General features: G+C 42.1%; 1 protein-coding gene across 2 annotated transcripts in view; it reads right to left on the bottom strand.

Annotated features, from left to right (window-relative positions):
- SLC25A13 (solute carrier family 25 member 13) overlaps nucleotides 1-15,979 on the bottom strand; it is a 182,941-nt gene that overhangs the window by 148,608 nt on the left and 18,354 nt on the right. For both annotated transcript variants that reach the window (XM_023518825.1, XM_003782693.3), the window contains exon 2: nucleotides 9,353-9,406. In XM_023518825.1, the coding sequence (XP_023374593.1) occupies nucleotides 9,353-9,406 (54 nt within the window). The remainder of the gene's footprint in view (nucleotides 1-9,352; nucleotides 9,407-15,979) is intronic.

Consider the following 15,979-nt stretch of genomic DNA (forward strand, 5'->3'; position numbering starts at 1 on the left):
GAAACCAGACATTAAGAATATATACCGGCTCAGCGCCTGTGGCTCAAGTAGCTAAGGCACCAGCCATGTACACCCAAGGTGGCGGGTTTGAATCCAGCCCGGGCCCGCCAAACAACAATGACGGCTGCAACCAAAAAATAGCCGGGCGTTGTGGCGGGCGCCTTTGGTCCCAGCTACTTGGGAGGCGGAGGCAGGAGACTTGCTTGAGCCCAGGAGTTGGAGGTTGCTGTGAGCTGAGATGCCACGGCACTCTACCCACGGGGACAGCTTGAGGCTCCTGTCTCAAAAAAAAAAAAAAAAAAAAAAAGAATATATACCATATAATTCCATTTGTATGCAGTGAAAACAACTGGCAAAACTAATGGAGCTAGTTTTAACACAGCACCCAGAAGCCAGACAAGGGGGCAGGCTTGGGAGGGGGTCTCAGAGGGCTACTGGGGTGCGGCTTACCCAGCTGTGATCATTCTGTGAATGCAGATATACACTAGTGATGTGTGCACTCGATGTATGCCCCAGTGGTCTTCATTTTAAAATGTCAGTGAAATGTTTAATCAGTCTCAGTTTTTTAGAGGTGATAAATCATTTCGGAAATATAAAAACATGTCTGGCAGAGCACAGTGACTCAGGTCTGTAATCCTAGCATTCTGGGAGACTGAGGCAGGAGGACTGCTTGAGCATAGGAGTTTGAGACCAGCCTGAACAGCAAGACCCCATTTCTATTAAAAATAGGAAAAATTAGAAGTTAGCTGGGCCAGTGATGCATGCCTATAGTTCTAGCTACTTGGGAAGCAGAGGCAGGAGGAATGCTTGAGCGTGGGAGTTTGAGGTTGCAGTGAGCTATGATGATGCCAGGAGGACAGCATCATAGCCCAGGTGACAGAGGGAGACTACATTGCCCCCCCCACCCCCTGCAATATACTCACAGACAAACACACACTGCATGTGTAAGAATATGTCTATTTGGGTACCCAAGACACAGTTTTCTTCAGTTTGTAAAACCAGCTCATCACCAAAGCTGCAGTGGCCTGCTCTGTGCTATCAGTAAACACGTCAACGGTTGTTATGATATCAGTGATCATGTCAACGGCTGTTCCTTAGATTGATAAACAGAGGCAGACCACAATAAGGATATTACTAGGGTCCTGAATAACACCCTGTAAGAAAAGAACCACTCCTTAAAGCTACCACATCTTTGGAATGTCAAGAATCTTTCTTTGGGAGTAGGTTTTCCAAGTGATCTGCAGCCATCCCCCCTCACAATCATGGGGAGTTTTAATACAATTAAAGGTCTGCTTACACAAAGGGAAGGGTTTTAGGATTCTCTGCACAACCCTGTAATAATACTATTGTCACTGGCAAGGAACACCACCACACCCAGTGATGATGATAATGAAGGGAATCACAGATGAACAAAAATCATTTTACAACAAAGACATTTGCATCAAAATGGTTATTATAGCCCAATTCATAATTGCCCAATTCATAGGTCATAGTGCCCATCAAGCCATGAATGGATTAACAAATTGTGGTGCACGTATACCACAGAATACTATGCAGCCATAAAAAGATGGAGACTTTATATCTTTTATGTTTACCTGGATGGATGAAGCTGGAACATATTCTTCTTAGTATAGTATCTCAAGAATGGAAGAAAAAGCATCCAATGTACTCAATACTATTATGAAACCAGTATATAAATACTTACACATTCATACCAATAATAAAACACAAATATAGTCCAGAAAAAAAGAGGGGAGATGAGGGAAAGGGGAGGAGAGGGGGAGGGCAAGTGGAGGGAAGGTGGTGGGATCTCACCTAATGTGCACAATGCAAGGGTACATTTCCAAACAACTAAGAGCATATTATAAATGTCTCACCCCAAAAAATAAGTGAGGTGATAGTTACATTAATTAGTTTTATTTAAGCATTCCACATTGTATATCAAATCATCACATTGTACTCCTTAAATGCATACAGTTATAACTTAATAAAAATTAAGTAAAAAATTTAAATAACATCATCTGATTATCAAAAAATAGAAATTCAAAAATTCATATTTCTATTACCGAAAAAAATAAAAACACAGAGATTTTTCTTAAAAATAATTAACAGTGAAGGGAATCAGAAGGAACTCAGCCCTGCAAGGCATGCTCCATAACGGCAGGGTCCCCTCTGGCCTGCTCACCACCAGTTGCTTTGGATTAAGGCTGTAATAATGAAACAATTATGATTGCTATAGTCTGTAAACTACAAAATGAGCCAGGTAAGAATCATAATAATCCAGCAGCCCACTTTTGCCCTGAATCACTTACATCCTGTGGCAGAAGGGCAAATTCCCCCCAAGGGTGTCCAATCGGCAGCCTGCGGGCCATGTGTAGATTATCTGAGGACTGTTTTGTTTATCTGTGGTATTGGTACCTGCCAGCTCAGGTGTATGTGGCTGGCACCCTAACCTCTCAAAAATATGCATGGACTTATTTTGGATTACCAATTGTCTTTACTATTGTGCATCTAATATGCGGCCCAAGACAACTCTTATTCCAATGGGTAGTAGAAAAGGTTGGACGCCCCTATGCCAAGACCGCTTCCAACCACTGAGGAACCTTGAGAGCGCCAGGTCACTGCATCTGAGCGCTCTTTAGCTAGCTTACTTGTTACAGGGATGTGATGTAGCATAATTAAGAATCTGAATCTGAACTGGGTATTATGCTATTAAGGAATTACTGTATATTTTATTAGGTAAACAAAGGTATATGGCCACATAGGAAATTGTTTTATTATTTGGATCTATGTGCTACTATTTAGGGTGAATTATGGTGGTACCCACCTTACACTAAAATACATCAGCAAATACAAGTACATACATATATACATAAACAAATGACAATTATTACCTTAATTTAGGTGGTAGTCATGTGGGTGTTCGGTGAATTATTCTACTTTCTGTATGTTTAAAAACTGCCACAATCCAAAGTTTAAAATAGAATTAGAAATCACAAATGATCAATAAATGTACTGCTACTTACCACAAAATGAAAATTTAAAGACACAATGTTTCAACTAACCAGTGACAGAAAGGTTTTTTGTTGCTGCTGTATTTAGTAACAAGCTGAGTTGGTATCACATGGACATGCGCACTTCCATACTCCCACCCTAAAGACATACTAATAGAACCTTTATGAAAGCCTGTCAGCCAGGAAGAAGCGAAAGCCTTAGCATGTTGTAAACCTACTCTTTAACCAATACTGTCCCTTCTAAAAATTTATCCTAAGAAAAGAATGCTAGCTATATGGTAAAAACGTATGTACAACATCAACAGCAGAGTGGTTAGGCAGGTTACAGTACAACAGCCACACACAGGAACATCACACAGCAGTAAAATACTACAGAATCCCATTCAATTATAGGAAAAGGTACTCATAACACATTAGGTGAGGAAAACTGGATACAAAACAGTATTTTTCCTGTTAATGAGAATATATATATACATATATGTAAAGAGAGAGAAAGAGAATGAATTATCTATATATCTATGTATGCTGGGATCACAAATTACTTTCCTTTGTATATGTGCCTTTGAAATTTTCATTAATGTATATAAACTCATTTGCCATAAGAAAAATAATTTTCAAGAAAGGAATTAGCTGTTTTCCCAAGATTGTCTACCAAAAAAAAAATTTTTTTTTTTTTTTGAGACAGAGCCTCAAGCTGTCACCCTGGGTAGAGTGCCACGGCATCACAGCTCACAGCAACTTTCAGCTCCTGGGCTCAAATGATTCTCCTGCCTCCGCCTCCCAAGTAGCTGGGATTACAGGTGCCTGCTCGGCTGTTTTGGTTGCAGCTGTCATTGTTTTTTTTTTTGTTTGTTTGTTTGTTTGTTTGTTGGATTCGAACCTGCCAGCTCAGGTGTATGTGGCTGGCACCTTAACCTCTTAAGCCATAGGCACCGAGCCGTCTACAAAAATTTTTAAAGTGTAGGCCAGGCATCGTTGCTCCACTTGTAATCCTAGCACACTGGGAGGCTGAGGCAGGTGGACTGCCTGAGCTCTGGAGTTTGAGATCAGCCTGAGCAGGGTGAAACCTATCTCTACTAAACATAGAAAAAGTAACTGGGCGTTATGGCAGCTGCCTATAGTCCCAGCTACTCGGGGGACTAAGGATCACTTGGGCTCAAGAGTTTGAGGTTGCTATGAGCTATGATGCCTGGGCACTCTAACCAAGACCACAGATAAGACTTTGCCTCAAAAAAAATAAATAAATAATAATAATAAAGTAAAATAAAACAAAATTTAAAAAAGAATGCCAAACTCCCAATTTCCTTTCCAATTCTATCCCTCACACCCTGTGATCCTTAGCAGACTTCATGGACAGAGTTGTATTTAAATCAACATTTGAAGAATGAGCAAGAATATTCACCTCCAGGGGCTGTCCTGTCCCAGCCCCATCTGCCCATCTGCCCTCAGCTGTGGTCCTCTCCCTTCACACTTGTCCCCGAGGCCCCTCAAGTTCTCTCTGCACAGAGCCTTCCCTGACCATTCCCCACAGCAGAGGCTCCCCCCTCCTCCTTCTTGTGGCATTTGCAGACCCTTGAATATGCTGACTTAGTTTCTTTTTCAGCTGCACACCTGTAAATCTGGTCTCTACAGAAAACCTGAGCTCCTACAGGGCATAGCCACTGCTCACTCTCGTGTACCTCCCACTTGCCAGTCACATGGTGTTTTATTCAAACTGTAAGCAGTCAATACGCATCAGCTTAAATTACATGAACCAACACCAAAAGCATTAAACAGAACACATGTCAACATTTAGGTTAGATACAAAACTGACTACCTGGACTTCAATGTCCACATCTAGATAAAACGTGACCAGCTGCTGACCACGGAATCCTGCGTAGCTAAACCCAAACTCCTCAGCCTGGCACGCTGCATAGCAACTCTTGCTCTGGGCTGCCCAAGGTACTAGCCCTTCCCTTCACACACCTGGTATTCTGGCAGCTCTTTGCTTGGCATGTGCTGTTTTCTTTGCCTGAAAAGGTCTTCCTTTGCCCACAGACTTTCCTCTGCCTTCTCGGGTAAGCATCTCCTCACCTTCAATCATGGCTCCAATATCACAACCTCTCTGTAACTTAATGACCTTTTCTAGGAAGATGGGATTATCCCACACCATCTTCATGCTAATTAATGCTGTATAATACTTATCAACGATCTCTTGGCTTTTGGGGTTCACACTTACACAGTGAAATATTCAAAAACAGGGCCACAATTTATGGGTGATTATGTGCCCAACACCTAACGATATACCTAGCATAAGATTAGGCACCTTCAAAAAAAAGACAAATAGTGGGATTGATTCTAACTCTCCACAAAAACAAACAAAAAAGGCAAAACTGGGTTAATTTTAGTCCTCTAGGAGCCCTCTTTCCTATCTGGCTCAGGCCCACCAGCTCTCTCTGACCTCCAGAGCTGCAAGTCCCCTGCTAGCAGCATCTCGGGCATGGAGGGCACAGGGAAGCCCCGCTCCACCTCCCAAGCTGTAGAATGACACTCTCTCTTCCTAGTTTAGCAGAGAGAAGGGTGGGGTATTTCACATGAAATTTTTTATTTATCAGGAAGAAAATCAAGTCAGAAAAAGTCACAGAAAATCAGCAGAGTAGCCCAGTTTGCAGAATGCTTACTGCTGAGCTTCACTTAACTATTATAAAAAGCTCAGCCTGGCACAGCCCCCAAGGTGCCTCGCCTCCCATTCTTCCCCTCACCACAGCCCCGTCTGCGGTAGAAGGTAACCCTGAGATCCTGGCGTGCTAAGCCACGGTGGATTTGTGCTGCTACCACACCAGTCAGGTCTAGTGAGGTCAAGGGAACCTCTGCCAGATCCACAATCTCTTCTACAACTGCCAATCACTGTTTTCTTCAGGTATAGCCCCCACACATCATCTCCTTATACTCCAAGCCACACAGAGAACCCTTAATGAAAAGCCACACGGTCCCAGACACACTAAGGGAAGAAGGCACTTTCCTGTGAGGTCCTAATGTTCCCACTCATTGCTTTCCAGGCCCACTAACACAGAAACCCTACAGGTGGCGTTCCAGAACTCTGCCTGGAATCCCGGCCTGCTCTGGGTCTACCTGACCAATCAGACTCACCCCCGTGTAGACCTGCCTGCTCTCGAGTGGATGTACCAGCTGGCAAAGATGTGTTGTTCCAAACAGTAGGCTAGCCTCGTGGCTGCCATGTGGCTTCGAAAGGTGGACGTTCCCTTTAAGTGTAGTCTTATCAATGGATCTCTCCAACAGATCATTGAGTATCAAAGACATAGCATCTTAGGCTGGAGAACATAATTAACTGAAATAAGCCAAACACAGAGGGACAAATCTTGCATGTTCTCACTCATTACATGGGAGCTAAATATTAGAAACGATTGATCTCATGGAGACAGAGAGTAGAATGATGGTTACCAGAGGCTGGGAAGGGTACTGGGGAGGAGGGTTAATAGGTGCAAAAATATAGTAAGAGAAGTTAGATAGAATGAACAGTATTTGATAGCACAACAAAGTGACTAATCAACAACATGTTAGGGTATACTTTAAAATAACAGAATAGAATAGGAATTGTTCCTAATACAAAGAAACGATAAATGCTTAAGGTGATGGACTCGCTAATGACCCCTATTTGATTAATTCACTTTGTTATGCCTGTAGCAAAACATCACATGCACCCTAGAAAGACACAAAACAATTACGTACCTACAGTAATTAAAAATAAAAAATTACCCGGCCTGAGCAAGAGAAATACGCTCTACAAAAAAAAAAAAAAGAAAGAAAGAAAGAAAAATTAGCCAGGTGTGGTGACACATGCCTATACTCCCTGCTACTCAGGAGGCTGAGGCAGGAGGACTGCTTGAGCCCAGCAGTTTGAGATTGCAGTGAGCTGTGATGATGGCCCTACACTCTGCTCCGGGGCCATAGAGTGAAACCTTGTCTCAATTAAAAAATAATAATTAAAACAATTAAAAATTAAAAAAAATAGGCTCAGCGCCTGTGGCTCAGGTGGCTAAGGCACCAGCCACATACACCTAAGATGGCGGGTTCAAATCCAGCCCAGGCCCACCAAACGACAATGACGGCTGCAACCAAAAACAGGCAGGGCGTTGTGGGGGGCGCCTGTGGTCCCAAATACTTGGGAGGTGGAGGCAGGAGACTCACTTGAGCCCAGGAGTTGGAGGTTGCTGTGAGCTGCGATGCCACGGCACTCTACCCAGGCACTCTACTCTGTCTCAAAAAAAAAATAAAATAAAAAAATATATAATGTAGCAACATCTATTGAGATACCTTCTAAATTGTTCCCATTTCTTGTTAGAAGGATGCTGTAGCTCTTACTTGTTCAAAAGGCATAAGCAACAGTTCTCAAGTTCAAGAATGATAGTGACTTTTACCAGCTCACAGGTTAAACTTATATCCATTTCTCTAGGCTCTTTGGCAACCCACTCAGGGGCTTTTCTGCAAGTAGTCTTTCAGAATTATATCAATAGAGTTTTAAGTATCTACAGACTTGAAATAACATAGTAATAATTTCTATGGTTCCCTCGCACACATCTCATCCCAACACACACAGCAAGGTATGAGGTTAGGTAAGAGACAAATGCTTTTCTCTGTTCTGGATTTTCATCAGTCAGAATATTTTTCTACCTTAGAAATTCTATACTGTCTTGTCCTTTCTGGGCTAAAAACAAATTTATATAGAATCCTACTTCTTTATGTATAATCCAAACCTCCTTAGAAACTTAAACTTTTTTTCCTTCCCTTGAATACTGTCTCTATTTTTAATCATTTAATCTCCTGTATTAAATGAATCTCAAGCATGTGCAGAATCAACATCTAATGCATATCAGGTGTGGGGGACACACTTTCACGTATGTTATCTCACTGAATCGTTACAACTCTTATAACTTTTTATTATGAAAATGTTTATACATATACAAAGTAGAAAGAACTGTATAATAAACCCCACATTCTACTTCCCAACTTTAAAAATGATCATCATACTTCCAATACATTTTCTCTTCCCCACCTAACACAGATTCTTTAAAAACACATCTCAGATATCATAACCTCACCTGTAAAGGTGTTGATTTTTAAAACATAGACTCTTTATATCTCCTATAGTCAGAACACCACTATTCAGGCTAAAAATCAATTAATGATAACTCCTGGCTATCAAACATCCCTTCAGTGTTCAAAGATCCTGATGTCTCAACTTTTTTTTAATGGTAATACATATTAATGAGTACATTAAGGTTCACAGAATTAACAACATTTTAGAAAAAAGACACTCTGGATGTCAGGTCTCCCATGGCATAGGCCACACTTGCCAGTCCCCAGCAGGAGCTTTCCACAATCCCAACCCAAGACACAGCAGGTCTCAGGTGGTAGGTCAGTGTCGGGATGCAGAGCACAGGTGGGACAAGAGGGTCACCCAGGGCATCAGATGGGCAAGGGAAGGACCTTCCGTGCCAGAGGACTGACTCCCATGGACTGGGGAAGGGTTTGGCCTGAGGAGAAGGCAGAGAGGGCAAGAAAACAAAAGCTCCTCATCTGCTGCTTTGTGCCGCTTCTTATACAGCACAGCTTCCTCGGCACAGCATCCAGAAAAGGCCCGTGTTATTTTTTATTATCTTTCTACAAGAGGCCTTTTCTGAGTACTTTAATTTCAGGTGAATGACGTAAAGGTGCTTCAGTGTTTGGGACCTGCAGTAGACTTTTATTGTATCATTCACTGCCCAATGTCACAAAATAGGTGGACGCGTAAGAAACCAAGGAAATGAACTTGTACAGTGTCTGTCATGCTCAGGTATCTGCTGTTATTCACACTGAGGCCACCTCGCAGGGCACATCGTAATAAAGTGATGGTGATGAGAACAATCAGCTGCTTCTACCAAGAAGAGACAAGGACAGTCCCGCCTGGATGAATGGAGGATTACTGAGATGTTGACAAAGAGCTTCAAACTTCTTATGAGAAAAAGCATTATCATCAAACTGCATAGGTCAGTCCTGGAAAGGTGAATGGGCTGCGTGACTAAATCCTCCAGCATTTGCTTGTATTCACATACCTGACACCGTGTGAGGCAAGATCAATTAAAATATAAGCCATGCTGTTATCACAAACAATTGCAGACAAGTTTCCTATACATTTTTAAAAACACATATAACTGTAAAGGACTTCCTTCTTAAGGCTTAAGACACTTAGGGGAAGTTTTAAAAATATAACAATGAAATAAAGAGCTGTTTGAAAGTAATCTTTAAAAGGTATAGAACACAAATCAAATAAGAAACAAAATAGATTCCTTTATACTGACCTTCAAAAATATTGTTCTAAGCTCAGCTGGATCTGCTCTCTTGGTTAAAACCACCTATAAGTAAACATGAAAATGTTTATATTATTAGAACAAAGCCAAGAAATCAAGCTAGCAGACTGAAAGAAAATAAACCCCAGGTTAGAAATCAGTGGATTTCATTTTTTGTACTTAAAGCATCACATTGCCCCAGTGTATACACTATTCCCCAGATTTTAAATTAGACTCTTCATGTAGCTTCTAGAATGATAAACTCCTGTGCAAAAAACCAGTAGTTAAAGCTCTTAATATCTAGCATTGAATGTGTATCATTTTTTAAAAAGAAGAAGGAAGAAAAGTTGAAACAGGTTTGTAAACACCTGGCATTTTTTAACTACACTCCAAGATAACCCATGCCCTTTTAGAGGTAAATATTAAATATTAACAAAACTTGTTTGTTAACTATTCAAGAAAACATATTTCTTAAAGAAGCCAGTTAACTAGGTAAACATATTAACAAACAGAAGAGAATTACTTCCCACAGTTCCACTGTGAGAAGGCCTGTATATCTAGCTCCCAGATGGGCCAAGGACTTCTCCTCTCCCCAGCTTTTAATTTAACAAATCAGAAATCTCCATAGATATGACTCTACATTCTAGAAATACAAAGGGCTGTGGTTACCTTCCATAAGTGAAATTGGACAGATTAGCTCCGAATAGGTGTTGTGCTTAGTTCTCTAGGTCACAAAGTCCAAAAACATCACTGGGGAAAAGGCAAGACAAACTTAAACATGGCGGCCCTAGGCCAACACAAAAGAGCACTTGTGTGGAACCAAACAGTGGGCTTATTCAGCAACCCATCACCCAATCCTGCTGGCAAGAACCATCATGAGACTGAAATCTCACCAAGCACAGCGTCACCCCATGACACAGCCAAGGAGGGGTTTCTGGAACCACCCCAACACTGGAGCCATGTTGCTATCCACAGGGAGATTTATGCAAATTGTTCTAAATCCCTTCTGTGTGTTTGCAAAGGCTCTTCTGAGATCTTTTGACAATGGGTTCTCTGTCTCTAAATGTGGAACTGCCCTACCTCCTAGGCCCTCCACTGTCAGGAACGACTTTATTGACTAAGCATGGGAACGGGAAAGGTAGCCTTTCTGAAATCAGTTGGCTGGTCACCTTGCTTCCCAAAGCAAGTCTGATAACTGTTCATTTCAGCCTTGTAGGTATAACCAATGCTACTTTTATTCATAAGAATTCATAACTTTAAAATCCTGAATTAGAGTTTTTTGCTGTTCAATAAAGAAGAGGAAACAGACAGCAACACAACCCCAAGTTAATGACAGTGCTCTCATCAGAGTTTCAGGACACGGAGGACTCCCTCCTTTCAGGTCTCTGTTCTGAGAAAGGCAGGTGAGGACAAACATCATTAGAGAAGATGGGACGAAAAGATCCCCATCCTTCCTGTCCTCCACAGCAAGGTTCCTGCATCTGCATCTTGTGATGGTACAGAAGTCACAGTTTTTAAAAAGCATATGGTACCCTAAAGTCTTTGTTGGTTTTCCTTTTAAAAGCAAAACAAATTTCCCACAAAACGAACTGTTCTTGCTCTGTGCAAATACCAAGTCCTCTAAAATCTAATTAATTCTCCATGCCATGCACCTCTTCAGGCCGCCCCTGGACAGTACTTGAGTGAAATTCCCCTGCCCTGAATGCCCAGCGTATTTCTACCTAAGGAACCTGAAGTGACCATACACCATCCCCATCAGAACTACACTTCAGGGAAAAAAAAACAGAAACAGAGTTTGTAACTCTCTCAGGGTTTAGGACACAAAAGAACACAAATCCAAAAAAAAAAAAAAAAAATCCATGGGAACCCAACACTTAATAAGTCATGTCACCCAGGAGGCAGAGAACGCTGTCATTTTCAAACGGTGACCACCATCTCACTGGATTCTCACGGTAGATCTGAGAGGGAGATGGGACGGTTATTACCGCCCCCATTTTATAGGTGAGGAAACACAGCGCAGAAAGGCAAGTGATTTCCCCTGCAAGTCAGATTAAGTGCCAACCTGTGCTTACACTTCTAAGTGTTTTCTGAGCTGAGTTGAGATTCCAAATCTCCTGTGTCTTCCTGTGGTACCCTTCCCACTGAGACACACTGCAGGCAACTTCAGAGTGACCGTAACTTACATCAGCAGGGGATGTAATACAGTCACATCTCATTTAATGACATATTCTGACAAATGTGTCATCAGGCAATTTCATTGCTGTGCAACCATCATGGAGTACACGTACACAGACTTAGCTGGGATACCCTATCACTCCTTAGCTGTACTGAATATTGTATGACTGTAATACAGCAAATATTTGTGTATCTAACAATAGAAAAGGTACAGTAAAAATATGGATAAAAAAGATGAAAAATGGTACATCTGCATAAGACAACTCTATTACAATTTTATGGGACCACCACCATATACGTGGTCCTTTGCTGACCAAAATGTACTAATGTGGTACAAGACTGTATAGTACACGTCTAGAAATCAAGACTCTCCCAATGTCTCCTACCACCAGTTTGTAGTGTCTTTCCAGTGCTGTGATTAAGAACACGGCCTTAGCATCAGACCACTCCCAAATGGCGAGAGAGAAGGCCTAACCTCCAAACTCACTGGTTATGTGACGCAGTGGCCCTGACTTCTCAGCCTCATTTTCCTCATCTATAAAACAGAACATCCTCAATAGCTAGAAGGGTAATAGGAGGTAATTACATGAAATTTTTAGCCCAGGGAGGTTAAAAACACTCAATAAGTGGTATGTATGACCATTTATATTATTTACCCAAAGGTATTTATATTCTACTATCCTTATTCCTTAAAAATACCTAAATGATGAATAACCTGGCTCATAACTTAGAGGAGAGAAATCAGAAACAGAGCAGGAAGGAAATTCATAGGTCTTCAAAAACACCAAACCACTAAACCAATATTGTGGCCATCCTAATGAGCCCCACTTCTTGGAAACAGACCCAATCTTCCAGGTATAGTAAATGGTTAATGACTGCTATGGGATTTTTGTGAGACCCAATGACATCTATATTAGGTCCTGGGTACATTCTCTTTAAGCGTAGACAACTATGGATTCAGAAAACTTATCACCAGCCTCCTGGACCTCATCTCTGGACCAATTCCATCTACTCCTCACCGGTCAAATGCTGTGTGGCACTGGAAGTTTCTGCTTCTACTTCTATCTCCTACTCTTATCTTCTTGTTTGGGTGTCAGATGCACTGAAGGAACACTTGCACAGCTTCACTGAAGATGACGCTACCGCGAGAAGTACCAGTGTTCTGAAGGGGCATTGAGATGCATTCTACCTGGTGGCAAAACCAATATCCATGGAAGCTGGAAAGAGGGAGCCATAGAAATGCTGCCCTCCTAGGTCACGTCAGAACAGCTGTTCAGAACACTTGCACAGCTTCACTAAAGATGACGCTACCGTGAGAAGTACCAGTGTTCTGAAGGGGCATTGAGATGCATTCTACCTGGTGGCAAAACTAATATCCATGAGCTGGAAAGAGGGAGCCACAGAAATGCTGCCCTCCTAGGTCACGTCAGAACAGCTGTTCAGAACAGTCTGCATCGCATACGCCTGGAGTTATTAGACTTAGTTCATTCTTAGACTTTGGAAGCCTATACTTTGTTCTCATAGTGACAGAATGTAAATATTTATAGCTACCATTCTTACAGTCTAATTGTCTGATGTTCTTTATTATTATCCTTCCAAATTTGCATTTGTAAGAATAGATTCCAACATTAAAACAAAAATTTTACATCCAGAGATTTAAATTAATAACTGGTTTTCAAACACGTGTATAAGGAGGATATAAATCACTAAAAAGGAAAAGAGTCCTTTACAGATGACTATGAAATAGTATTTGCTACTTAAATCATCAATAAAGAATGTTCCGGTCAATCTGATAACATTTTACACCAATTTGAAATTTCAGGGAAAAGAGAGGGGGGCGGTGTTAGAACAGAAAAAAATCCTAAGCATTAATATTTCTTCCATAAACTGGGAAAAGCCTTCCATTATTTAACTTTGGTTCGGAAATTTCAAGTCGATGCAATGAATCTCCAGTCTATAGAACTGAATATGCAAAACTTTTTGACAAGATAAACACTAGCTATATGACTGTGTGAATCAAGGGCATGCAACATACTACATACATAACATACTAGAAACACATGAGCTCCATACCTAGCCGGAAAAAATGCAGGAACACAACTTTAATAACTGGTGTTTTTAAAAGGGGTGAGTGGGGGAAACAGGGCAAAAAGAACCAGAAAGATTATCTTTGAGGACAAATAACATTAACTCTCAATCTAATATGAGTTAGCACAGCAAAAGATAGGGGGCCACCAGTAAAGATACCCCTACGTGAGGGAAGATCTTTTAAAACTTGGCTTTCGTTTGTACCCTCAATGAATCTTCAATGATAAACAAACAAACAAAAGCCTTGCCTTTCGTATACGGGCATCCAACCACAGATGCAGGCTTACTACTTAACAAATCGTGGTGGTTAGAATTGCATACTCAAAATAGTTGTCAGATCTAACATACTCTACTGGGGAAGAATGTAAGAAAAGCCACACAGGCTCAGCTCCTGTAGCGCAGTGAGTAAGGTGCCAGCCACATACACTGAGGCTGGCAGGTTTGAGCCTAGCCTGGGCCTGCTACAACAATGACAACTGTAACCAAAAAATAGATGGGAATTGTGACAGGCACCTGTACTCCCATCCAGCTACTTGGGAGGCTGAGGCAAGAGAATCACTTAAGCCCAGGACTTTGAGGTTTCTGTGAGCTGTGACACCACCACACTCTACAGGGGGTGACACAGTGAGACTCTGTCTCAAAAGAAAAAAAGAAAACCCACATAAAATAAGAAATACTAATTGGAAGCATAAAATGCAAAGAACAGCAAAGCTCTCTTCTCACACAGGGAAGCTCTAGAGAAGTGAGACTATGATGTGGGGCATCTTACTCCTCAAATCATCCCCAACTCTGACAAAGATCAGGAGATTACACCTGGGAATTTTTTTTTTAAGAGACAGAGTCTCATTTTGTCACCCTCAGTAGAGTGCTGTGGCATCACAGCTCATAGCAACCTCCAGCTCTCGGGCTTAGGTGATTCTCTTGCCTCTGCTTCCCAAGTAGCTGGGACTACAGGCGCCCGCCACAACGCCTGGCTATTTTTTGTTGTTGTTGCAGTTTGGGTTTGACCCCACCACCCTCGGTATATAGGGGTGGTGCCCTACTCAGTGAGCCACAGGCACTGCCCTACACTTGGAAATTTTAAAGGTGTACATTACCTTGCCCAGCCCCCAACCTACAGGATCATAAGTTCCAGGGGTGGGGCCCAGCAATCTATGGCTTAACAATAACCTCCAGGTAAGCGTGATTAGGTTTAAAGTTTGCACACCACAAGTCAGATGATGTCCAACTCTAACATAATGATTAGGACTTAGGTTCTCAGCTCCAGCTGTCCAGAAGTCATTTCTTTTTTTTTTTTTGTTGAGACAGAGCCTCAAGCTGTTCCCCTGGGCAGAATGCTGTGGCATTACAGCTCACAGCAACCTCCAACTCCTAGGCTCAAGCGAGTCTCCTGCCTCCGCCTCCCAAGTAGCTGGGACCACAGGCGCCCGCCACAACGCCCGGCTATTTTTTGGTTGCAGCCGTCCTTGTTGTTTGGCAGGTCCGGGCTGGGGATTCGAACCCGCCACCTTAGGTGTACGTGGCTGGCGCCTTAGCCGGTTGAGCTATAGGCGCCGAGCCTGTCCAGAAGTCATTTGAGGGGCTTTTATGTTTTATAAAAACCAAAGCCCTGCCAAAGAGCTCTCCTAAAAGACTATGATGTAAAGGTGGGCTGAGAACACTGGGTTAGAACCCAAGGTCGCAACCTTGGCTGCTATATCACCATCTGTACTGCACAGCCTTTCCTCAGCAATATTTCCCCAGTCACCCACACCATAAAAATCTTAAATCCAAGACAAACACAGGCTTACACTCAAAATCTTACCCTTAGAGAATAATTATTTACCTTAGATATGAAGTAAAAACTGGAAGAGGGAACTCAGTCAAAGCAGGCTTCCTAGGTGCGTGTGTGCAGCATACAAGCATGCAGTGACAAGGAGACAAAGGAGGCAGAGAGCAATGTTCCTAAATAGTTTTTGTATCTGAGAAAATGAATGCAGTAGGTGAACTCAGATCCTAATGAAAGGCACTCCTGGCTGTGACCTAACAACTTAGATGCTGAGGTCCATGCCCCTTCTCCTCTATCTTCCCATATTGCAGAGACTTGAAGCCTAAAACTATTTTCCAGACTCTCTTGCAGCTATATGGCCTACATGTCATCAATTAGATGAAACTGAGTGAGATTGGAAAGCAAAAGTTTGAAAGATGGGGCCACTTCTGCTGTCTCTGCCAGCAAGTACCATAGTTGGAAGTGTGTAGTTTTCCTGTAGCAACTTCTGGCCCTCCCATGTCAGTGGCAGCATGGTTCTGAAATATTCCTCATCTAGCAGGCAGGGTTCTAACCACACAAGAGGCCACTGCTTCCTTGGTGGCCTGCTCTGCTGTGAAGCTCTAGAA

This window comes from Otolemur garnettii, unplaced genomic scaffold, assembly GCF_000181295.1.
Source record: "Otolemur garnettii isolate 467f Iridium unplaced genomic scaffold, OtoGar3 scaffold00005, whole genome shotgun sequence".
In the NCBI taxonomy this organism is placed as follows: Eukaryota; Metazoa; Chordata; class Mammalia; order Primates; family Galagidae; genus Otolemur; species Otolemur garnettii.